Raw genomic sequence first — 26,160 nt, forward strand, 5'->3', positions numbered from 1 at the left:
CCAGCAAAATAAGGGTTTAACTCTTCCACGGTTTTAACTTTACATGAACAACACCATTTCTCAAACAACACATTCTTTTCTCGCGCAAACTCAACAAAAGTCTGGTTAGCAGTTTTATTAAGATTCCTAAATTTCTGCCGATATGCTTCAGGGACAAGTTCATACGCCTGCAGCACAGTTTTCTTAAGAGTTTCATAATCTAAACTCTGCTCAATAGACAGGCTTGAACACACTTCTTGGGCTTTTTCCACAAGCTTACATTGGAGTAAGAGGGACCAAAACTCTTTCGGCCACTACCTATAACTATAACTAAACTAAAACACAAGCGGTTCATTAAAAGACATGAGGGTTTTTTTTTTAACTTTATTATTGCTCAGTAATAAGACAAAAGTATTTATTACCTGAGTACGAGATTCATAAAAATACACCATAGCCATACATTAGTTTAGTTTGTTTATTTTTAGCAAATGCATTTTGCAATTTAGAATAAATCTGCATTCATGTGCAAAATGTAGCATTTTCCAATGAGATTGAGAACATGCAGTGCCCTCACAGAAAGGGCCAAACAATTTCAACAACAGTGAGAGGTTCTGAATCGAGGTGTTTTAAATTGTAAGGTAAAAACCTTACAAAATTAAAGCTCCAACCCAAACAATCCCCCACGAGCAAGCACTTGGCAACAGTGGGGAGGAAAAACTCCCTTTCAACAGGAAGAAACCTCCAGCAGAACCAGGCTCAGAGAGGGTCAGCCATCTGCCGCGACCTGTTTGGATGGGGCTGATGCGAGACAGAACCAACACTGTAGGATTTTAAAATTGTTGAAATCTTGTGAATTGTATATATCATAGTCGAAATCATAGCCTGATTTCGACTATGATTTTGTAGGGAAACAATGTTTTCAAAAATTTCCCAAAAGAACAACAGTTCCTAGTGGTCTTTGAAGAGGATTGTTCAGATGAATTGTTGTTATTATTCTCCTTAACAACAAAAACCTTAATCCTCTTCTCCTTCATCCTGTTCACTTCAGATATCAACATTCTTGCTACATTATCTTCAAAGTTTAACTGCCTGAATTCCATGGCAGTCTGTACCATCAGTTTAGACTTATATGTCTTCTTTAGACTCTTATAAACGGCTCTAACAAGTTTGTCTAAAGATTTTGGAAGTTGTGTGGGTAGTTTACCCACAGCCATTTCAATGACGTTTTGTAAAATGGCAAAAATGTTGACCTGCTTTGTTGCTGTGCCTGTCTTTAAGGCGACCATGTTGTTCAGCCTAACAAGAAACTGAATTATAAAGTTTCTTTCTTTAGTTTCTTGTGTCCTTTGCCCTGGACTGGGGATCTGTTCTTCAGACGTTTCAGCAGGACTGGTCTGATTTTCCCAAACAACAGAACCCTTTATCCTTTTCTCCTTTACCTTATTGATCTCTGATATTAAAATTCTTGAGACATTTTCTTCAAATGTTGACTGACGAAATACAATGAAAAATCGTAGCAAGTCCTTGGAGTCGTACATCTTGTGCAGTCCACGGAAAACAGACTTAACCACCCTGTTTATAGATGTTGGCAGTTCTGCAGGTAATTTTCCTGCAGTTTTTTCTGTGACTGTTTTGATGAGTGAAAACATGTCGATGGGTTTTATGACTAATTTAGTTTTTGTTGTAATGGTGTTTGAAAGCTTTACAACAAACTGAACGATAAAGTTTTTTTCATCCATTTCTCGTCTCTCTGCCTGTGTACGGGTCATAAAGACGGATTTGAAGAGAAGTGTCTGCATCTCCTCTTCAGATATTTCTATGGGCCTGGTTTCCTGTGGACTGTCTGCTTTAAAGGAATCCATTTGAGTTTTTTTCTGTGCTGTTCTCTGATCCCGTTGCTAGTGTCTGTAATAACTTTTGTTTCTAATGTCTCTGCAAAGCAAACCATCGGTGTCGAATTGTGCGATACAAATAAACTTGCCTTGCCTCCGCCCCTATTTATGAGCTGGTAGGACCAGATCAAAGCTGAAAATGTATCACGTGACACCGACGTCAGCTCTGGAGTGTGATGTCACAGCAGGGTGTAGCGACTGTTTTTATGTGTTGTCATTAGCAACAAGGACGGTAAAACCATCGTGTACGCTTGTTTATTTCCCTTTCACAATAAAGCTCAAGATCCTGTTGAGACTTTTCAAAATAAACTGAATGACGTGAAAGAGTGTTTACGGATGAGTATGGGCTCAAATTGTGGTCATAAATATGTTGTACTTGTAAAAAAGATTTGTATGTGTAAAAAAGATTTGTGTGTGGACTTAGCCAAAAAGTACATGTGAAACTCGAAGCGGCAACCTTCCGATTACAAGGCGAACTCCCAACTCTTGAACCACGACCGCCCCACAAATAATTAACAAAATATTTATGACCACAATTTGAGCCCATAGATGAGAGCAAAAAAGAGCCGGCAGGTGCTAAAAATAAACCTTAGACTCAAACGTTAGAACAGGCCTTTCCCCGCAGCACGCCGTTGAATAAATACTCACGAAGAAAACGGCGGCCGTTACAACTTATGTATCGTTTCATGCATCGGTTAAAACACTCAACTCCAGGTACACGATGCCCAGCTGAGTCGAGCTGCCCGAGATTCACAGAATTTACAGAAAATGTTACATTTTTGTGATTTCTATCGTTATCGGGGCTATAGATGCTTATATTGGGATATGTGATTTTGGTCACATCGCACAGCCCTACTCTGAGGTCATAGCAAATTAGAACAAATGAAATATTTCACTGGAGCTTTAGATCCCTCTCTGTCCACAACAGAGGAAAAACAAGGCACCAGTGAAGGATCACCCTGCTGTGCTCTGGTCATATTCAAGCTCTGATTAATGTCCTCAGGAATCATTTCAGGGACGTCACATGTGGAGATTTTTTACAGAATCAATGGGTGACACGAAAGAGTCGTCTTCATCAAGCATAGCCATAAACGACCCCGACAAATCCACAATCTCACCCATTTTACGAGCCTGAGCACGAGTAATTGCGCACGCAGGAAACACCTCTGAAGCAGTGGAGCCTGAGTCAGCAGCAAGGGCAGGAACATCAACAACTTCTGGCGGGGGAAAAACATGCCCACCAGCTAGATCATTACCAAGAATGAAGGAAACTCCTTCGATTGGTAATCGCTGGCGCACGGCGACTTTAACGTAGCCCGACACTAACGGCGAATGCACCCATATGCAGAGGGGCTTTGGTGACACTCATTTTTATTCCCCACACTACTATGTCGGAACCACAGGATGTTTTTTCAGACAAAGGCAGCACAGATTCTATTAAGAATGAGTGGTACGCACCCGTATCTCTAAGAACCGTGACTGGCACTTTATCATTTTCTTCACCCGTCAACGAAACAAAGCCGCATGACACAACTGCGGATCAATGTCAGTTTTCGGGTTTTGTTCAGCCTCCGCGTGCACCTTTGGCGAGCAAGCGGTTTTAATCAAACCCACGCCTGCGGGGAATTTAGTGCCCCTCGCTTCTTTTCTTTTTAATACTGGACACGCAGCAATCAAATGTCCTGAGTCGTGACAATAAAAACATTCTCGACCGTTTGATCTAGCAATGAACGCTGATACATTTTTACGTACTGCTCGTGGTGACTTTTTTCGTTCAGAGAAATTTTCCTGAAACGAATTCTGTGCACAGAACACACTTTTGTGCGTTAAAACAAACTCGTCAGCCAGGAGTGCCGCGTTAGTGAGAGACGACACCTTTTGTTCGTTTAAATAAGTCACGATGCGTTCTGGCAAACACTTTTTAAACTCCTCCAGCAAAATAAGGGTTTAACTCTTCCACGGCTTTAACTTTACATGAACAACACCATTTCTCAAACAACACATTCTTTTCTCGCGCAAACTCAACAAAAGTCTGGTTAGCAGTTTTATTAAGATTCCTAAATTTCTGCCGATATGCTTCAGGGACAAGTTCATACGCCTGCAGCACAGTTTTCTTAAGAGTTTCATAATCTAAACTCTGCTCAATAGACAGGCTTGAACACACTTCTTGGGCTTTTTCCACAAGCTTACATTGGAGTAAGAGGGACCAAAACTCTTTCGGCCACTACCTATAACTATAACTAAACTAAAACACAAGCGGTTCATTAAAAGACATGAGGGTTTTTTTTAACTTTATTATTGCTCAGTAATAAGACAAAAGTATTTATTACCTGAGTACGAGATTCATAAAAATACACCATAGCCATGCATTAGTTTAGTTTGTTTATTTTTAGCAAATGCATTTTGCAATTTAGAATAAATCTGCATTCATGTGCAAAATGTAGCATTTTCCAATGAGATTGAGAACATGCAGTGCCCTCACAGAAAGGGCCAAACAATTTCAACAACAGTGAGAGGTTCTGAATCGAGGTGTTTTAAATTGTAAGGTAAAAACCTTACAAAATTAAAGCTCCAACCCAAACAATCCCCCATGAGCAAGCACTTGGCAACAGTGGGGAGGAAAAACTCCCTTTCAACAGGAAGAAACCTCCAGCAGAACCAGGCTCAGAGAGGGTCAGCCATCTGCCGCGACCTGTTTGGATGGGGCTGATGCGAGACAGAACCAACACTGTAGGATTTTAAAATTGTTGAAATCTTGTGAATTGTATATATCATAGTCGAAATCATAGCCTGATTTCGACTATGATTTTGTAGGGAAACAATGTTTTCAAAAATTTCCCAAAAGAACAACAGTTCCTAGTGGTGTTTGAAGAGGATTGTTCAGATGAATTGTTGTTATTATTCTCCTTAACAACAAAAACCTTAATCCTCTTCTCCTTCATCCTGTTCACTTCAGATATCAACATTCTTGCTACATTATCTTCAAAGTTTAACTGCCTGAATTCCATGGCAGTCTGTACCATCAGTTTAGACTTATATGTCTTCTTTAGACTCTTATAAACGGCTCTAACAAGTTTGTCTAAAGATTTTGGAAGTTGTGTGGGTAGTTTACCCACAGCCATTTCAATGACGTTTTGTAAAATGGCAAAAATGTTGACCTGCTTTGTTGCTGTGCCTGTCTTTAAGGCGACCATGTTGTTCAGCCTAACAAGAAACTGAATTATAAAGTTTCTTTCTTTAGTTTCTTGTGTCCTTTGCCCTGGACTGGGGATCTGTTCTTCAGACGTTTCAGCAGGACTGGTCTGATTTTCCCAAACAACAGAACCCTTTATCCTTTTCTCCTTTACCTTATTGATCTCTGATATTAAAATTCTTGAGACATTTTCTTCAAATGTTGACTGACGAAATACAATGAAAAATCGTAGCAAGTCCTTGGAGTCGTACATCTTGTGCAGTCCACGGAAAACAGACTTAACCACCCTGTTTATAGATGTTGGCAGTTCTGCAGGTAATTTTCCTGCAGTTTTTTCTGTGACTGTTTTGATGAGTGAAAACATGTCGATGGGTTTTATGACTAATTTAGTTTTTGTTGTAATGGTGTTTGAAAGCTTTACAACAAACTGAACGATAAAGTTTTTTTCATCCATTTCTCGTCTCTCTGCCCGTGTACGGGTCATAAAGACGGATTTGAAGAGAAGTGTCTGCATCTCCTCTTCAGATATTTCTATGGGCCTGGTTTCCTGTGGACTGTCTCCTTTAAAGGAATCCATTTGAGTTTTTTTCTGTGCTGTTCTCTGATCCCGTTGCTAGTGTCTGTAATAACTTTTGTTTCTAATGTCTCTGCAAAGCAAACCATCGGTGTCGAATTGTGCGATACAAATAAACTTGCCTTGCCTCCGCCCCTATTTATGAGCTGGTAGGACCAGATCAAAGCTGAAAATGTATCACGTGACACCGACGTCAGCTCTGGAGTGTGATGTCACAGCAGGGTGTAGCGACTGTTTTTATGTGTTGTCATTAGCAACAAGGACGGTAAAACCATCGTGTACGCTTGTTTATTTCCCTTTCACAATAAAGCTCAAGATCCTGTTGAGACTTTTCAAAATAAACTGAATGACGTGAAAGAGTGTTTACGGATGAGTATGGGCTCAAATTGTGGTCATAAATATGTTGTACTTGTAAAAAAGATTTGTATGTGTAAAAAAGATTTGTGTGTGGACTTAGCCAAAAAGTACATGTGAAACTCGAAGCGGCAACCTTCCGATTACAAGGCGAACTCCCAACTCTTGAACCACGACCGCCCCACAAATAATTAACAAAATATTTATGACCACAATTTGAGCCCATAGATGAGAAGCAAAAAAGAGCCGGCAGGTGCTAAAAATAAACCTTAGACTCAAACGTTAGAACAGGCCTTTCCCCGCAGCACGCCGTTGAATAAATACTCACGAAGAAAACGGCGGCCGTTACAACTTATGTATCGTTTCATGCATCGGTTAAAACACTCAACTCCAGGTACACGATGCCCAGCTGAGTCGAGCTGCCCGAGATTCACAGAATTTACAGAAAATGTTACATATTTGTGATTTCTATCGTTATCGGGGCTATAGATGCTTATATTGGGATATGTGATTTTGGTCACATCGCACAGCCCTACTCTGAGGTCATAGCAAATTAGAACAAATGAAATATTTCACTGGAGCTTTAGATCCCTCTCTGTCCACAACAGAGGAAAAACAAGGCACCAGTGAAGGATCACCCTGCTGTGCTCTGGTCATATTCAAGCTCTGATTAATGTCCTCAGGAATCATTTCAGGGACGTCACATGTGGAGATTTTTTACAGAATCAATGGGTGACACGAAAGAGTCGTCTTCATCAAGCGTAGCCATAAACGACCCCGACAAATCCACAATCTCACCCATTTTACGAGCCTGAGCACGAGTAATTGCGCACGCAGGAAACACCTCTGAAGCAGTGGAGCCTGAGTCAGCAGCAAGGGCAGGAACATCAACAACTTCTGGCGGGGGAAATACATGCCCACCAGCTAGATCATTACCAAGAATGAAGGAAACTCCTTCGATTGGTAATCGCTGGCGCACGGCGACTTTAACGTAGCCCGACACTAACGGCGAATGCACCCATATGCAGAGGGGCTTTGGTGACACTCATTTTTATTCCCCGCACTACTATATCGGAATCACAGGATGTTTTTCAGACAAAGGCAGCACAGATTCTATTAAGAATGAGTGGTACGCACCCGTATCTCTAAGAACCGTGACTGGCACTTTATCATTTTCTTCACCCGTCAACGAAACAAAGCTGCATGACACAACTGCGGATCAATGTCAGTCTTCGGGTTTTGTTCAGCCTCCGCGTGCACCTTTGGCGAGCAAGCGGTTTTAATCAAACCCACGCCTGCGGGGAATTTAGTGCCCCTCGCTTCTTTTCTTTTTAATACTGGACACGCAGCAATCAAATGTCCTGAGTCGTGACAATAAAAACATTCTCGACCGTTTGATACATTTTTACGCACTGCTCGTGATGACTTTTTTTCGTTCAGAGAAATTTTCTTGAAACGAATTCTGTGCACAGAACACACTTTTGTGCGTTAAAACAAACTCGTCAGCCAGGAGTGCCGTGTTAGTGAGAGACGACACCTTTTGTTCGTTTAAGTAAGTCACGATGCGTTCCGGCAAACACTTTTTAAACTCCTCCAGCAAAATAAGAGTTTAACTCTTCCACGGTTTTAACTTTACATGAACAACACCATTTCTCAAACAACACATTCTTTTCTCGCGCAAACTCAACAAAAGTCTGGTTAGCAGTTTTATTAAGATTCCTAAATTTCTGCCGATATGCTTCAGGGACAAGTTCATACGCCTGCAGCACAGTTTTCTTAAGAGTTTCATAATCTAAACTCTGCTCAATAGACAGGCTTGAACACACTTCTTGGGCTTTTCCCACAAGCTTACATTGGAGTAAGAGGGACCAAAACTCTTTTGGCCACTACCTATAACTATAACTAAACTAAAACACAAGCGGTTCATTAAAAGACATGAGGTTTTTTTTAAACTTTATTATTGCTCAGTAATAAGACAAAAGTATTTATTACCTGAGTATGAGATTCATAAAAATACACCATAGCCATGCATTAGTTTAGTTTGTTTATTTTTAGCAAATGCATTTTGCAATTTAGAATAAATCTGCATTCATGTGCAAAATGTAGCATTTCCCAATGAGATTGAGAACATGCAGTGCCCTCACAGAAAGGGCCAAACAATTTCAACAACAGTGAGAGGTTCTGAATCGAGGTGTTTTAAATTGTAAGGTAAAAACCTTACAAAATTAAAGCTCCAACCCAAACAATCCCCCACGAGCAAGCACTTGGCAACAGTGGGGAGGAAAAACTCCCTTTCAACAGGAAGAAACCTCCAGCAGAACCAGGCTCAGAGAGGGTCAGCCATCTGCCGCGACCTGTTTGGATGGGGCTGATGCGAGACAGAACCAACACTGTAGGATTTTAAAATTGTTGAAATCTTGTGAATTGTATATATCATAGTCGAAATCATAGCCTGATTTCGACTATGATTTTGTAGGGAAACAATGTTTTCAAAAATTTCCCAAAAGAACAACAGTTCTGTCAGCGGATTTTTGTTTTTAAAGGTTTTATTATTCATATAATAATCAGCTAAGAGTGTTTACATTTCTGTTCTGTACTCAACCAGCTGCATATTTTAATTGCTGGCTCTCTACTCTGTAACGGAAACTGTTTGCCTTCACATTATCTGTCAGCAGCAGGAAACCGCCACCCAAGAGTAAGAAACGACCTTGTGGAGGATACAAAGTTCTTGAGAAATCATACCTGCTTGCTTGACAAGATAAGCATGATATTTCCTTTTTTGTATGCTTCCTGCTTTGTATAAATAAAGGCAGACTGCAACAGGGAAGTGTGTGAATCTCTTTTGAGGTTTCACCCGTGCACGTTAAACTGCTGAAGTGTCTGAGTGTTATTTCATTACGTCTGAGTGCTTGATAAAAGAATCCCTTAACAAGTTCCTAGTGGTCTTTGAAGAGGATTGTTCAGATGAATTGTTGTTATTCTCCTTAACAACAAAAACCTTAATCCTCTTCTCCTTCATCTTGTTCACTTCAGATATCACCGTTCTTGCTATATTATCTTCAAAGTTTAACTGCCTGAATTCCATGGCAGTCTGTACCATCATTTTAGACTTATATGTCTTCTTTAGACTCTTATAAACGGCTCTAACAAGTTTGTATGAGGGGCCGTACAAGCCAAAATTTATTCTTTCACTCTCACATACATACATTCTTCTTTCACACACATATTTTCACTCTCACATACATATATTTTCATTCTCACACACATATATTCTTCTTTCACATACATATACTTTCACTCTCATGTTGTTTTATTTTAATTTTTATATTTAGATATTTTTATTCTCATGTTTACACATATTTAACACACACATTGCAATATTATGCTCTCTTATACATGTATTTTAATCTACATATTTACACATTTGCACTCTAACATACATGCATTTTCATTTATGCATTCCTACATTTTGCTCTCATTTACATGCATTCAAAATGCATTTAATCTTACAAATAATATATGTATGTAAGAAGAGAATGCATACATATCTGAAGAAAATATATGTATGCAAGAGAATAATGTATGTGAATGAAAGAGTATAGTGGAAACGGAAGGAGTTTAATGGAAACGGAAGGCTGGGTGTCTGTACCGCTGTGATTGGCTGAGAAGCACGCGCGGGTCACTTTCAAGTGTCTGACAGCATGGAGGGGGGAGAAGAAACTCGAGTTCTTCAGCAAGCTGTCGGGTTGTTAAGAAATATTTTATCATCTCCTGAAACGGTCACATCGTTGTCCTCGTCACTTGATCGAGATCGGACGGGCTCAACTGCACCCAGTGTTACCCACAGCACGGTGGAAAGTGAGATGAGGGAACTTTTTAGACCAGCTAACACCCGGGTATCTTCAACGAGTCAAGTAGCTACACGGAGTTCGACTGGAGTGGGGCAGTCTTTGCGATATCAGACCCAGAAACACTTTGGCAACTGGAACTGCAGATCAAGGAAAAGGTAAGAACAAAACAGTTTGCCACTTAACTATACAACTGCGAAATACAAAATACGAAATGTGCTTTGCTGATTTAGCAACGCACTTTGTTACCCTTATAATTTTTTATCCCTAGCTAATTTATTCAGCAGCATCCACATTAAAAACAGTAAAGACCGTGGCATTTATTTCAATATTAGTGGCTGTTTGTACTTGTGACCCGAGTGTAAGTTGATGCTTACTTTAAGATTATTTATATTAAATCTTCTTTATTAATGTGGGAGGTGGTAGCTACATTATTCACTGATGTAGCTACCACCTCCTGCTAAATAAAAGGTTGGGTTAATTTTCTTGTTGTTTTTGTTTAGTTTTGTATTTATTTATTTATTTATTTATTTATTTATTTTTTGGGGTAGAATTTTAATCTTGCTAGAAGACATCAATCCAACTCTGTGTTGTGAGTGGATCAATATCTGTACCACTGTAGAGGTAGATAAACATGGATGCCAAGTCATGCCTTCAGTCCAGTTTCTAAAGTGTATGAAATAAGAAAAAAAGAAATATGATCGGTGTCTTTTTTGTTCTTTAGTCAAAGTAAAAAGTAATAGCAAATGTTTCTTTGTATGCCTCTTTGTAGGCGTATTTCATTTTAAAGAGCAGTAAAATAAATCCTCATGCAGTTTATTTTTTGAGCTTTTGTGATTGAAGGGGCCGCACTGTAGTTGAACTGGAGCTCTTAGATTTTCTTTCATTGTACTATATATATATATATATATATTTTTTTTTTTATTCAAGCGTCAGTGAATTATAATGGTCAAACCCCAAAACATTTTCTATTTTACGTACATTTTCCATTTTTTTTCAAAGGCAATTTATAAGCATGCTATTACTTTATGCATTTTTTTTCTTTCAAATTATGTTTCTGTTATTTGTGTTTGCTATTATACTCAACTCTTACATGCACGAGCAACTTTAAACATATTCAAGTGGGCTAAATGGCTAGCTGCGATACTGTTTTTTTAATATAAACTGTGTAACATTTTATTTATAAAAGCTTAGCAACAGTTTAACGTGTAAGCTGGTCACTACCAAGTGACATTAGCAACTTTCTTAAGGAACTGATAGTGTCTAAGTATAGGTAAATGTTAAAGATATTCTATTATCAAAGTACTCAGATGCAATGAAATATCACTCAGACACTAGAGCAGTTTTAAACGTGCACGGGTGAGAGACTCAGGGAGAGACTCACACACCTCCTTGGTGCAGTCTGGCTTTATTTATACACATCATGAAGCATACAAAAAAGGAAATATCATCCTTATCTTGTCAAGAAAACAGGTGTGGTTTATCAAAAAACTTTGTGTTCTCTACAAGGTTGTTTCTTACTCGTGGGTGGCGGTTTTCCTGCTAGTGTGAAGGCAAACAGTGACAGTGTGAAGGCAAAGACTGATAATGTGAAGGCAAGCAGTTTCCGTTATAAAGTAGGGAGCCAGCAATTAAAATATGCAGCTGGTTGAGTACAGAACAGAAATATAAACACTCTTAGCTGATTATTATATGAATAATAAAATCTTAGAAAGCAAAAATACTCTGACATTCCCTCCTGTTGTTTAGATTTCTCACATGACAGTACTGTTATTTTTGTCAGTTCATAACCTCTTGTCTAAACATTTTCGGTTTGAACGTCATAAAACAGTCCTGTGTTCAATTAAACTAAACATTACTGTATGGATCATCTTTCAAAATTTCTTCCATTTGAGACATCATCACATAAGCATTGATAGAAGTTGTCACCATGTTTGATACCATTTTCTTCAGACAGGGTACTACACATGTTGTGAAAACACATAACAGTAAAAGCAAAAATGCTATTCCAACAAGTCCTTTAATCAGAAGGGACTTCCATGAACTACCTAGTAACCATGTCAACCAATCATCAGTGCTTGTGACATAGTCTTGTTGTTCAGCATCTTTAATCTTTCTCAAGGTGTTCAAAGCGTCGGTCATGTTTTGTGAGTGTATGTTGTCTGGGATGTATGTACAACATGTAGTGTCAAACAATACACACAAACCTCCTTTTTCAGCTAGAATCATGTCTAGTGCGACTCTGTGTTGCATCACTACAATGCGTATTGCGTCGATTTCTTCATTTTGCGCTTTGTTGATTTTCATTGAAGCATTTAGGAACAGTCCAAATCGATAGTCAAGTGTCTCGATCCTCAGCATGTTTTTCCCAACTCCTACCCAAGGGAACAAGGAGTGGAGGACTTTCTGACCATCAGTCCATAGTTTGAAGTTCTTGGGCACATCTGATCCATAGATTGAGTCATGTGGCATTACTTCAGTGACTTCAGCAACTTCACGTTTTGCTCTTGACGTGTGTGTCTCTGCTGTGATCTTGAAGGTGTGGTCTGAAATTAGTACTGGTGCACACAGACCGGTGGAGTTCGGTGGGAGCATGAAGTAGGTTTTAGGCCCGCAGGCCCAAGCGGCTCCCTGGACCCAGAAAGTTCCATTTTTGAAGGTGTGTATTCCTTTGGATTGGGTCAGGTCAAGTGTCTGTGTGCAGTTGCGGTTTCGTCCAAGTTTCCTGTTTCCATCGGAGAAGTTGAAACACATTGGGTGCTGTATGTCCGGCGGCAAAACTATGGCGAATGATTTGTTTTTTGTGTTGTTGGCTTTGACGTTTACCCAATGTTTTTCGTTGCAGGTGTAGTTCCAGTTCGTCAGATTGTAGGCACAAGGGGTTGTCTGTTCAATTAGAATACGTCGTTGTGAAAGTGGTTTCGTGACACGTTTGACGTCTGTGTCACTACACCATGGAATTAGGTCTTCTTTCTTTGTGCTTTGACCTTTTAGGGTCAGTCCTGTTGCCATCAAATCTCTGCGTGTGCAATTGCCAGTTGTTGCTTTGTTGAACACACACATCGCTTCGTCAAGTTCAGGTGCCTTTCCATATATTGTTGCGTGTACGGCTGTTGTTGGCATATGTGAACATACATAGCATTCCGTGCTGTTGTCGGTGCGTGTTCTATCATACACATATCTATACCACGCGTTGTTCATCCATGGGTGGTTATGGTCTTGGTTCAGGTCACGTAGATGCGAATTATCATGTGTCCATCTTTTTTGCAGGTGGTGTTGTTTATTTCCTCTCATCTGGGTGAGTGTTAGTAGGCTCACTAGGAGCGCAATGCTGGCCACTAGGAGGACAAGTGTCTTCATGATGACCAGGCACACCTAGACTTCTGGTGAGTAGACTATTGGCGAGAAGTAAAAAAGGGCGGGATATACCCAATCAGCCCTTCCCTTCACCAATAGATCACCTAGAAGCCAGGGGAGCCGGCGTCTAAGCGTCTGGATTGTCACTCACTTTTTTACAGTGGCTTTGGTGGATCCAAGATGGTCTTTCTGCTATTTTGCAGGCGGTGGGTGTGGTAAGTAGGACTTGGTATGGGCCCTCCCACCTTGGTGAACTCCAATTCTTTCTCTGGAGTACTTTGATCAGGATCCAATCACCTGGTTGTAACCTGCAAGACACTGGAGAGAAATCACTCGGCAGTTGGTTGTTTAACACAATCTCTTTATTTTCAAACAGTTTAGTCATCCATTCTGCTAGGGTAGTTTCCCTTATTGATTTATTAATAGGTTCACTGGTAATTGGCAATGGAAACGCTCTCCCGTGGATGATTTCAAAAGGTGTAAGTTTCTGAGAACCTTGTGTTATTCTCATCCACATCTTTACTAGGCCTAGACATTCAGGCCATGGTCTTCCTGTTTCTTCCATGCATTTTCTTAATCTCTGTTTTATTGTGCCGTTAGTTCTTTCCACTAATCCTGCGCTTTGTGGGTGATATGCACAGTGATGTTTGATGCTAAATCCTAGAGCTTCAGAGACTTTGCTGATGATGTCATTAACAAAATGTGTTCCATTGTCTGACCTTATCAGACTGGGAATGCCATATGTGGGGATGAAGTGATTGCATAAACACTTTGCCACTGATATTGCATCTGCTCTTTTTTACTGGATAGATTTCTGGCCATTTTGAAAATACATCTATAATTACTAGAGCATATCTTGATGCTTGGCATTCGTTAAGTTCAATAAAATCCATGTGGATTGTATGGAAAACTAGCCTCTCTTAGGTCTTAAGTTTCCTTGTGAGTTGTGTTGTTTTTTTTTGTTTTTTGTTTTTTGACAGAATAGGCATGTTCTTACAAATTATTCGCTAAAGTTTCAAAATTTATAGTGTGTATTGCATTGTTTATCTATACTATATCTCCCTCCTGTTGACACAGGTGTTTACCTCATGTGTCACTACAACCGCTGTCCTGTGTAATGACTCTGTTAATATAGGTTTTCCATCACAGACCATTAAGTCATCTTTCAGTTTACTCCACATTTCAGCCACTTGTTTTGTTCAGTGATTGTTGCAGCTTGTTGTTCGGTTTTTAGTACATCAAGTGGTATTTGTAGGCAGTAGTTGGTTTCTAGTAGCTCTGCCGATTGTTTGCAGCCTGTTTTGCTGCTTGTTCTGCAAAATTATTTCCTTTTGTGACAATATAATTGTCTTTTTGATGTGCTCCACATGTGCACAGTGCCAATTGTTTTGGCAAGGTGATCACTTCCAGCAAGATTTTTTTTTCTTCTCTATAGATGGAACATTACATTCTCACTTGAGGCATTTTTAGATAATTTCTAGTTTTTCAAAGAATTCACACATCTCACACATCTTACATATTTTAAACAAGTATTGTCACAAATTTGTTTCCAAATCAACAAAATAAAATAATCAAACAAAACCGAAAACATACATGAGTCAGGACCCAAAAAGAAAAATGCTGCTACTGAAACAGAGCAGACATGTGAGGGAAAACTGAGCTCACAGACAGCTGCATGTGTTGGCTTTTATGCAGCTTCTGCTCTAAAAACAAATAAATAAAAAATAAAAGAAAATGTGTAACATGCTCATCAACTTAGCGGTGTCCACATATTTAATTCAGCTTCACAATCCTGTAACTTTAGCTGTTGTCTACAGGGTTTGGCTTATTAGTTGTTACTATAGATGTGCTCTATATCTCAGTAATATTTTATCCAGGTTTTCAAGCATGTCAAGTGCCTCTATGCACCTAAGTAGTTTAGATATTTCCTTTATTTTCTTCATCTCCTATGTCATTATACTGAGTTTGAGCAAACCTTAAGCTTGATGCAGACTACTTCATAACAATTGTCCATCTCACATCATACTGACTAGGTTATCATCTTTTTCTTTCCATATAATAACAACAGTATATTACAACATTTTATCAGTGTATATAAAAGTGTATATTACTATACTACTACTGAGCCAATTTAATAGTTGGGATCATCTTACTCAGCAAACAGATAACTTAGAATTCATCCAATCTGTACAAATTTGCTTCTTCTCTGAACAGGTTTGTGCCTACTTTTTAGACTGGTCTTCTGTTTGCCTCATCTCAGATCCAACCTTCGGTCACTTTCATTCTTTCTGTTGCATGTCTAACCAAGCAATTTATTATTATATATTTTATATTTTATTTTGTGTCCATCAAGGGCTTCGGGTGATCTGCAGCTTCACCTTTTCCCAAGCTGGAGACATTTACCTTTTCACACACTTTCCTTGGCTGACCAATGACACAGCCTTAATGTACCTTATGCATCTCTCTATTTTATTTAAAAGGTTTTCGTGTGAATTATTTCCTTTTATTTATTTTATACATTCTGGGCATGAACGTCTTGCCAACTATGTTTCATTGTTAATATAAGTTTACAGGTTGTTATCCTTCCTATTATTAGTTTCAATACATTAAAAATAAGTTCTAATGTAATTTTGTCTTTATTTATTTTATTTTTGTACTTCTTATATTTATATCTATTCGTTGAGGTCTGTTTCCAACCTTTTTAAACTACTTTGATCTCTAGTTTTCACTTAATAAGGGTTTTATCAGTCACTGCAGTTTGTCCGGCGCCTGGACATTTTTCTCTAGCCACTGCTCGTCAGCAGTGAGTTTTGTTGATTTATTACCCATTTTTCTTTTTCCTCTTGTTATTATTATTTATTTATTTATAAATATATTTGCGTTTACACTAGGGCTGCACGATAAATCGAAAATTTATTGTCATCGCGATATCAGCCTGCGCGATGGGCCCATCGCAAAAGACGGCGTAAACTGCGATAATTGGGTACCTTAAAATGTTTACACACGTGCTGTAAAGAATTTACCAATCAAAGAAATCCATTTACACATTTGACCAGTCGAATAGAGCCCTTCACGGCATTAACCAATCAAATGGATTAGAGGCCCGCCTCCTACGCAGGTCGGGCGCGAACAACGCTGCAGCAACGAGTCAGAGTTGTAATGGCTGAGAGCGAGACGCGTGACGAGAATGCTACTGAACTCGTGGCTAAAAAAAAAAAAAGTACCTCACTTATTTGGAGGTACTTTGGATTTGATAAAGACGACGTTCTCCAAACACAGGTACTCTGCAAAACTTGCCGAACACTCGTGGCAACCACCAGAGGAAACACGACTAATCTCCACCATCATCTTCAATACAACCACAGAGAACTGTTTGAAGAGTTCCAGAAAGATAGGGCTAGCCAAACAAAGGTTGCTAATGTTAAGACAAAGAGCGCAGCAGTCCAACAGCCGTCTCTGTATCAGAGTTTTTCAAGTGGAATTCCTTATGAGAAAACGTCGAAGCGGTACAAAGAAATAACAGAGGCCATTACACATTTTTTGGCTAAAGACATGATGCCTATAAATACAGTTAGCAGAGAGGGCTTCACCAGTCTGATACATAAAGTGGACCAGAGATACCGCATCCCCTCACGAAACTACTTTTCACATGTCGCCATTCCACAAATGTATGAAACATGCCGCAAGACCGTCATGTTTGAACTGAGCCAAGCTGAAAACTACGCAAGCACTACAGACCTATGGTCAAGTCGTACAACGGAACCATATATGAGTTTCACAGTGCACTTCCTCACCGAAGACTTTGAACTGAAAACACGGTGTCTAGAGACTGTGTATTTTCCAGACTCCCACACTAGTGAAAATATAGCCCATGTATTACGTGAGGTGTTAGCCAGCTGGGATCTTAAAGAAGATCGACAAGTGTGCATCACCACAGACAACGGTGCCAATGTTGTGAGAGCCACGGAGCTAAACAACTGGGTCAGACTTCAGTGTTTTGGACACAGGCTGCACCTTGCAATCGGTAAGTTTTATTCAAGGCAGATCTTTTTAGCAATGAAAATGTGCTATACATTATTATCAAATTGATATTGATAAGGATAATGTTACCTTTTTAGACAACTTTAGTTATAAATTTCAATTAGTTTTTTTTTTTTAAAAAAAAGGTTTTAAACATGACAGTTTTTTTGTTTCCTCTTATTTCTCCAGAAAATTCTATCAAAGATGATGCCCGCATTGCCCGAGCCATTGGACTTTGCAAAAAGTTAGTTGGACATTTTTGCCACAGCTGGAAAGCAAAGATGGCTCTGAAAAAAGCACAGCAGAAGCTCAACCTCCCAGAGCACACACTGATCACAGAATGCCCAACCAGGTGGGGTTCCAGGCAGAAGATGATTGAGAGAGTCCTGGAGCAGCAGCGGGCCATTTCTGATGTCATCTCAGCAGACAAGAAATCAAGACACTTGATTCCTACTTGGCAGGATCTTGAGGTACTGGAGTCTGTCAACCAGGCATTACACCCCCTGCAAGACTTTACAGATGCCCTGTCTGGTGAGAGCTACGTTAGTGTTTCATATGTAAAACCAGTCCTTCATCTGATGAAGACGTCGGTGCTTGCAGAGAAGGAAGAAGACAGTGATTTGACAAAATCAATTAAGAAGAAAATCCTCGAGTACCTGATTACTAAATATGAAAATCCAGCTACCCAGGAACTTATGGACATGGCGTGCTTCATGGATCCCAGATTTAAAGTCAGCTACACCAGCACTGATCGAGTCTCAGACATCAAGACCAGAGTGATGTCAGAAATGGAAGCAGTGGCACAGAAGGTATTCATGCATGCTTATATATAAAACCTTTCAATTCATATTTAGTCCAAAATGTTTACTTTTCTTATAATCTGCTTTCTGTTCCAGGAGAGAAGCTCCGCTGAACCAGAGGCCCAGACAGATGATCCACCCAGTCGTCCCCTGAAGAAGGCAAAAAAGTCCCTGGGCAGTTTCTTCAAGGCAGCTCCAATCCCTACCACCTCTTTTATGCATCTCTCACAAGCTGTTGAAGCTGAGCTTAACAGCTACTTGCTATCCACGGCCATAGACAGTGAGGAAGACCCCTTGGCATGGTGGAAACTCCACAAAATGACATTCCCACAGCTAAGCAAGCTTGCAAGGAAGTATCTCTGCATACCTGCAAGTAGCTCACCTTCAGAGAGACTTTTTAGTACATCAGGAAACATAGTAACATGTCAGCGCACATGTTTAAAACCTTGGAGAGTAAACATGTTGGTTTTCCTTAACAAGAACTTGCCATAAAAAACATTCACTCAGGAAGGATGAATGCAAGATAGAGAAACCTTTTTTTTTTTTCAAAAAATTACAAAAATACACTACCTACATTGTTCTTAATTGTTGATAATATTAGTCTTGGCCAGTACGACCACAAAGGTAGACAATTGTTCTTTGGTGTGTTCCCACAGCAGACAAGTTCTTACCTATAGTTTAATCTAGTAAAGTTTCCACTCCAGTTTTGACTTGCATCATAACTACTTGGTGAGTGGTAAAATGATGAACAACTGCATAGAGATAATTTGCAGTATAATTTAAGTTATGTTTATTTAAAACTAATTATAGAGACCGGGAAGGATGTCTTTCAGAATTCAAGCCTCAGAAATTTTTTTATGGGGGCAATGTTTCAATGTTTGACTGCACTTTGTTGTTACACTGCTAATACAGCAGCTTTCATTAAATAAAACTGTGCAGTAAAACGGAAATTATGTATTTGTTTTTTGTTTTTTTTTGCTATTTATTTTATCGCAAGTCATATCGTTATCGCAGTATTGATCACAGTTATCGCACATCGCAGGTTTTCCTAATATCGTGCAGCCCTAGTTTACACACACACATACACACCCGTGGTGCTTTCTCTGGCACGAGGAATGGGAGAGGCTATTGACACGGCCTTCTACTTTCAAGCTAGCCTTGAAAGCGGTGTCAATTTTATGTGATGAAACACAACCTTTTCCCGTTCCACCAGAACTCGAGCAACCAACGGTAAACAATTCGGTGGAGTAGTTCAGCCTCCTTAATGTGCTGTAAAATCAACTTACTCCACCAACAAAACAGTAAAACAACAGATTATACGCGTAATGAGTTTTTTTATTCTGGGCAACACTGTGTCTTTCTACATTGCTCCAAGCCCTCTTTCAGGCGAGCTGTAACCTCTACCAGTCCTTTTTCAGACGAGAATGTTACTTAATTAATCTGTCATACATTGACGGGAAACTATTTAATGTATAGACCACAGGTTGCCTCAGTCGTTTTGCGCAAGATGTGAGTGAGTGCTAAATATTCACCTGAGTTATTGTGTGGTTGCTTTGGTTTCCTTCATCAACCCCTGAAGTCGTGGACCTCTTATAAGAACGCTGGCCAGAACCCGAACGTCACGTCTCTGGACTTTATCCTCTGCCTGGAGAGGAGTCGACAGCATGGGCTTCTCACGACGTCAGGACTTGACGAAGGTCTCCTATTGGAGCATTGAAAAAAATATCAATGTCCACTCCGGCTCGAAGGACCAATTAAATGTTAAAGATATTCTATTATCAAAGTACTCAGATGCAATGAAATATCACTCAGACACTAGAGCAGTTTTAAACGTGCACGGGTGAGAGACTCAGGGAGAGACTCACACACCTCCTTGGTGCAGTCTGGCTTTATTTATACACATCATGAAGCATACAAAAAAGGAAATATCATCCTTATCTTGTCAAGAAAACAGGTGTGGTTTATCAAAAAACTTCGTGTTCTCTACAAGGTTGTTTCTTACTCGTGGGTGGCGGTTTTCCTGCTAGTGTGAAGGCAAACAGTGACAGTGTGAAGGCAAAGACTGATAATGTGAAGGCAAGCAGTTTCCGTTATAAAGTAGGGAGCCAGCAATTAAAATATGCAGCTGGTTGAGTACAGAACAGAAATATAAACACTCTTAGCTGATTATTATATGAATAATAAAATCTTAGAAAGCAAAAATACTCTGACAGTAAATAAAACAAAGGATACATAAATCTGAATATAGTTTCTGTTTTGTTTTATAGGGCCAAGACACATTATCATGATACTTTCAACAAAGTTGTCATCCTTCTTCCACGGCCATCAAGCAGTGTTGTTGTCAAGCATCGCACAAAACAACATTTACATGAACAAGGGCATATATTGAATGGATTTGAATTCCAAAAATCCTGGGACCAGAAAACTGTCTCTGAACAAATAAGGGACGCCTTTGGAGATAAACTTTCTATTGATGTAAGGTAGGTTGTGCTAGCAGTCGAAACCTAATACGACACAGCTTTTGTCAGTAGTCTTTTCGATATCTAGGCATTTCAAAGCTTTACATAACGATTTAAGTCAGAGAACAGGTAGACATGAATCAGTAAACTAAACTAAAAGAACCAAATCAGTTATCCTTTCTTGAACACTCCATTTTTGGCATACTTTTTTGACATTTGTATAAAGTTTACTTCTGTTACTACTGGTTTAAGTCTGATTCAAAGAGGAAAACAAGATTAGCTCTAAAAAAGTTATTGGAACATTTTTGCTGTTTTGGATTTTAAACATTTTACAACTTAACTGTTTTCCAGCCTGGAGTTTCTGATGGCTTGTGGCAACAGACTGATTGCGCCCAAACTGCGAGCAGGACAGGCGCTGGATGCAAATCTCATACATAAAATTTATAAATCGAGAGCCCTATACATCAGACCATCAAAACCAATTTTGGTACATTATTTGACTTTTAAATGAATCTACATAGCACTGTACAGTAATAATATGAAGACCAGAAATTGGTGCATAAACAACCTTTGAACTTTCTCATCTCTGTTCTTTTTAAACTTGCCTTTCACCTTTTGTAGTTGGATAGAATAGTACCAAGTTAATGTTCCTTTTTAAAAATGTTAATCCTAAGCTCTGGTATTGACTAAATTTACAGCTGCTCTGTTGGGCTGTTTGTGAATTATAGAACGTAAGACTACTGCTGTTCAGGAGATGTGTTACAATTTTGTCTGCCTAGTATGTCAAAGTAATTGTGAGAAAGATCTATTAACTCTTGAAATTTCTCACCCTATGGTAGCTGGGATAGGCTCCAACCACCCCACCTCTGATAAGAATAAGCAGAAGAGGTTGGATATATGGTATTTAATGTTCAAATTCAATATATGTGAATTATTATAATTATTATTTTATTTCTAAGGATGATATTACAAGCTACAGCAGTGAGGAAAACTGTGAAGAAAACCCTGTTTCATCAAGGCAGCTGCGCTCATCATCTTCAGACAGTTTTGCCAGTTCAACAGCTGCCTTCCAACCAATCTCTGCTCCGACGCAATCTCCTGCCTCATCAGTTTGTAATGGAACATTATTAACGGAAACTCCTGCCTTGACCCATGAAAGTAGTATCTCACACAAGTACAGCAGCGCTTCAACAAACATTTCCTTCAGCCAGTTACCAGTGTCTTCATTGGAAATCTACCCTTCCACTAGTCAGCCTTCTACCTCATCATCTGCATCTTTAAGTGATCCAGTTCTGGTCCTGACGTGCCGAAATACCTCAAGCTCACCCTACCAGACCAGGAATCCAGAGAATCATTGTTCAGCATTACCCTGTACATCAACACACAGTCAATCTGTAAACTACGATAACTACCTTTCAATCATGACTCCACTATCTGACATGTCTTCTGATGATGAGGAACTTAACCAGGCTATACTAGCAAGCCTGCAGAGCGAAAGGTTAGTTTCAAATACAAATGTTTTACAGTAGCCAATTAAACACACCATATTTGTTGCAATCCAATACTGTAACCAGTGTTGTGAAGGAGTGTAATCCATCCTCAGATATTTATATGCATATATGATATTTATATTTGCTGTTAACAAAACAGTTTTTTGAATAATGTCTACAGAGTCAAATGATAATGCTGTAATGCTGGCAAATTTTATTTTATTTGAAATAGGCAGCGAATTTTTAACAGCCTATCTGACAATGAAATGAAATTTACTTATTGTGCATTGAAACTATTTTTCTTTGCTCTAGTGCTTTCTAGTTCTCCAAAACATATAAACAATATAAAAAGCCACTGAGCAATATACTCCTTTGTACATTTTGCTTATGATTATGATAATTTCCTTTAGGGATTAATAAAGTATGCTGATTCTGATTTTGACAAAATTTTGTATGTCCTTGTAGCCCTTGTATGTGAATGTTTTTACTGATGTTCTTTTCAATATTTTTTCTTTTTTTTTTCTTTTCTTTTTTTTAATCCTACAGGACTTCAAGTTGTTTGGTATCAGCAAAAGATATTTTGGAGGAACTTTCTGCAAAAGTAAACCAACAGAAGAAATGCAAGTTCAACATTAATAGATCAACAGTCCTGGATGGAGCAATTAGAGGTTTTAAACGAGCAACATATGATCCATGCCACACAATTTCTGTCAGGTTTTCTGACGATATGGGAGTACCTGAAGAGGCTGTTGACTTGGGTGGACCAAGAAGAGAATTTCTAAGACTTCTGATCGAAGCTTTGCCCCTGTCTCCAATGTTTGAGGGTGAAGAAGGCAAAATGAACTTGGCGCTTGATAGTGCTGGTATGTATTGATTTTAGGCTGATATCCCTGGAGTAATGCAATAAAAAAATCATTTTTATGAAGTTCTTGTCAAGCGCTTTCATGCATCTATTGACATGTAATGTTTTTCATTATTTCTAGCCATGAGGGAGGACAGGTACTTCATTGCAGGCAGAGCCATTGCAGTAAGCCTTGTACATGGTGGTCCACCAGCAGGCTTTCTGTCCCCAACACTCTTCTCTTGCCTTGTTGATGGCCCAGATTTGGCTAAACCAGTTTTAGAAGATGTTGCCGATAGTGACCTGCGTGAAAAAATTAAAAGGGTAAAACTGATTTGTCAGTTGTTGGATAATGTTTTAGTATTGTGTGCATTTCGTTCTACTCCATGTATTAATTGGGGCCCATTAATTTTTTATTTTTTTATTTGAAGGTTAAAGAGTGTAAATCCTTTGAAGATCTGATAGTAGCAACTGAGCCACTTCAGGAATACTTAGCCAATGCTGGCTGCCTGAGGCCGCTACGGAGGCTGGAAGACAAGGATCTGCTTATACATGACATTATCATGTTCCAAGTAATACACAGAGTCCGTGGTCCATCTGAAAGGTATGTATGTATGTATTTATTGTTGTCCAATAAGTAACTCAAACCCATGCAGATTGCCTTGTATTCTGGGAATTTTGTGTGGCATTTCTTTATGTGTAGGTACACCATGCCTCCAAAGGTGACAGCATCACATGAAAAATGCAGATTTGGGACATACACTTTTGATGATGTGAATAATCTGAAGTAAAAATTATTGTATATATAAATTCATATGTTTTAGATTATACTTCTTGGATCCATTCATTTTTGATGTGATTTGTGATTTTAAAGGTAATTCTGATTATCATTTAGATTTCAGGATGGACTATGGACACTTGAGGTGCTGGACAAAATCCAAGCTCACCCAGAGAGTTTTCGCACCCTTCTATGCTGGTCACCTTCAGTGCTTACAGCTGACCTTCTTGACAGCCTCTTTACCATCTGCCTTTCTCCAGCTGAGAGCAATAAAAGGCATGCTGAAGCAGTTGTCATTAGTTTCTGGAGAGACTACCTAACAGATGCAGAAGGTAAATTTAGCGTTTTAAGCATTGTGTGTTCAATTTATAATGCAGTGCATCTTTTCATTGAATCAGTTAAAAGTAGAAATGCTTGCTGTGTTTTTTGTCTTTAATGCCATTTTTGACAGTATTGCTTTTCCTTTAGATCAAGACGGAACACAGAAGCTGGGGACAATTCTTGCCTTCGCCACTGGAGCCAACACTGTTCCACCAATTGGCTTCTCTCCACAACCGTCCATTGAATTTCTTCACCAAGAGCCTGATGCACAAACCATGTCTAAACTACCCATTGCAAACACGTGCATCAATTGTTTAAAGTTACCACTTCATACCTCTTACAAAGACTTTCAGGAGAATATGGACTTTGCATTAGGTAATACACATGGTTTTGGAATAGCTTAATTCCTGGTCAGGTTAGTATGCTAATCTGAGTTTTGCACTCAGTTAAATTAATGAGTGTCGACCATTAAGTAATTCTAAGGGTGGGGGTGGGGGGGTTGTTTTGAATATCATTGCATTTTCTTTCCCAGAAATCAAACAAATGTTCAAAATGTTCCACCTAAAACACCAATTAACACACTTGAGACCAAGCTGAATTTACTTTATGTTGCCATATTTCATATTTCACCCACCTATTTTGTGATTGGAGGCTCTGTTTTTGCATTGACCTTTTAACAAATGTTCATTTGCTTCAAGTCTTTTTGCTTGTTAGGGTACCATTCTACAAGTATACAATAGTTATATATACTAACATAATTCAATAATAATTTTTTCATTGCATTAATTTATGTGCATTGTGATTATTTTTGTTTTCTAGCTTTGTACTTGTTTGTTGCTTTTATTCTCTGGTGTTCTTCAATATTGTTTATCTGACACTTCTATTCTATTTGATCAGTGATCCATGTTTGATGTATTTACTGACTGTATTAATGTTAATGTTATCAGTTTGAGTCATCTTGTTCCAAGACAATACATCTGGTGATTGTGATGACCAAAAACCTCAATAAAATGTGGTTGCACAAATTTATTTTTTCTTTTAACAAGGTGTTTTAAAACAAAACATGGTTGTAAAATCTCAACACACTCACATAATACAACTCATAAATTCTTTAAAATTGTATACAAACCGTCAACATGCATGTAAAGGTTGATAGTAGCATTCTTGAAATTTAAAGCTGTGACTAAACTTCTAATAATACTGAACTAACAACAGTCTTGGCACTGTATTCTTTTTAAGCTGCACAACCACAATTACAGTAAATGAAATTTCTCCAGAGGCCTTATTGATATTTTAGGATTGTCTCTCAAGAAAACGAACAAGGTTGCAAAATAAATCTATACCGTTATTGCCATCATCTTCAAATGGATCAAAGGTCTGTTGAAGTGTAACCATCATGGTGTCACTGATGGAAATGTTAATTGATGGAACAACGATATTATTGTTTGTCTCCAGCTCTGGCAGTGGTCTGCATTCATCAATACCAAAGTCATTTTCACAAATACCATTCATATTTGGGTTATGTATTCCTGCATCGTTGATAATGCCCCTTTGCCACAGCTGAAGAGGGGTTTGCCCTCCTTGTGTTGAAAGTCCATGGTTATTCCACTGGTTCTGAAATTCTGTGGCAGCTCTTTGAATACGTGGCAAATATATATAATGAAGACAAAATAAATGGACCTCATTAAGTGAATCTAATACACCATGCTCCTCCATAAAATTGAAAAGATTAACAAAATGATATGAGACCACTCGATTTAATTTTTAATTAAATTTAATTTGTTCCACTTTTAACAGTAATACACAAAACTCTGGACTCGGACCTCTCTCTCCCACAGTCAACACAATACCCGTCATAATCACAAACAGAGAGCAACAGAATTATCATAAATCCAGTAACTCCAAAAACATTAATAACCTCCGGCCTCTTCAAAAATATCAACATCCATTCAACTCTATTGTTAATAATCCACCAGTCTCAATCAGTATGGCACTTTTAAATGTCCGCTCTCTGTCGAACAAGTCTTTTATTATTAATGATTTAATTTTAGATAATAAACTTGACTGTTTATTTTTAACTGAAACATGGCTGGGTTCGGATGCACCAGTTGTTCTCACTGAGGCCTCCCCACCAAATTTTAATTTCTCTTTTTCTATTAGAAGTGGTAAGAGAGGTGGTGGGACTGCATCTTTAGCCAACAACACACTCACCACCAAACAAATTTTATTTGATAATTTTACCACTTTTGAATTC

At 38.8% G+C, this 26,160-nt stretch overlaps 3 protein-coding genes across 3 annotated transcripts; 2 read left to right on the forward strand and 1 right to left on the reverse strand.

The window, feature by feature from the left end:
* The first annotated feature begins 9,558 nt into the window (after positions 1–9,558).
* On the forward strand, positions 9,559–24,366 carry LOC146680342 (uncharacterized). Its single transcript, XM_085450011.1, has 10 exons — positions 9,559–9,998; positions 20,285–20,497; positions 20,828–20,963; positions 21,436–21,974; positions 22,513–22,829; positions 22,950–23,131; positions 23,239–23,411; positions 23,511–23,594; positions 23,703–23,917; positions 24,054–24,366. The coding sequence occupies exons 1-10, from the start codon at positions 9,694–9,696 to the stop codon at positions 24,308–24,310; spliced, it is 2,421 nt and encodes an 806-aa protein (XP_085306137.1). The 5' UTR covers positions 9,559–9,693; the 3' UTR covers positions 24,311–24,366.
* LOC146680343 (uncharacterized) lies at positions 11,180–20,223 on the reverse strand. Its single transcript, XM_085450010.1, has 2 exons — positions 19,550–20,223; positions 11,180–13,515 (listed from the first exon to the last, which is right to left on the reverse strand). Exon 2 carries the CDS (start codon positions 13,198–13,200, stop codon positions 11,689–11,691), a length of 1,512 nt encoding a protein of 503 aa, XP_085306136.1. The 5' UTR covers positions 13,201–13,515; positions 19,550–20,223; the 3' UTR covers positions 11,180–11,688.
* On the forward strand, positions 16,088–19,083 carry LOC146680344 (E3 SUMO-protein ligase ZBED1-like). Its single transcript, XM_085450009.1, has 3 exons — positions 16,088–17,221; positions 17,407–18,026; positions 18,114–19,083. Exons 1-3 carry the CDS (start codon positions 16,357–16,359, stop codon positions 18,507–18,509), a joined length of 1,881 nt encoding a protein of 626 aa, XP_085306135.1. The 5' UTR covers positions 16,088–16,356; the 3' UTR covers positions 18,510–19,083.
* Positions 24,367–26,160: the final 1,794 nt, after the last annotated feature.

This window comes from Copadichromis virginalis, linkage group LG23 (genome assembly GCF_057382275.1).
Source record: "Copadichromis virginalis isolate Kocher_CV1m ecotype Utaka linkage group LG23, C_Virginalis_male_GT1.1, whole genome shotgun sequence".
Taxonomy (NCBI): domain Eukaryota; kingdom Metazoa; phylum Chordata; class Actinopteri; order Cichliformes; family Cichlidae; genus Copadichromis; species Copadichromis virginalis.

Coding starts and splice junctions, on each gene's coding strand:
- LOC146680342 (XM_085450011.1), top strand. CDS start 9,694: ATGGAGGGGGGAGAAGAAACTCGAGTTCTTCAGCAAGCTGTCGGGTTG. Junction 9,999..20,284: donor AACTGCAGATCAAGGAAAAG/GTAAGAACAAAA, acceptor TTTGTTTTATAG/GGCCAAGACACATTATCATG. Junction 20,964..21,435: donor GACCATCAAAACCAATTTTG/GTACATTATTTG, acceptor TTTATTTCTAAG/GATGATATTACAAGCTACAG.
- LOC146680343 (XM_085450010.1), bottom strand. CDS start 13,200: ATGAAGACACTTGTCCTCCTAGTGGCCAGCATTGCGCTCCTAGTGAGC.
- LOC146680344 (XM_085450009.1), top strand. CDS start 16,357: ATGGCTGAGAGCGAGACGCGTGACGAGAATGCTACTGAACTCGTGGCT. Junction 17,222..17,406: donor CAGGCTGCACCTTGCAATCG/GTAAGTTTTATT, acceptor TTATTTCTCCAG/AAAATTCTATCAAAGATGAT. Junction 18,027..18,113: donor TGGAAGCAGTGGCACAGAAG/GTATTCATGCAT, acceptor TTTCTGTTCCAG/GAGAGAAGCTCCGCTGAACC.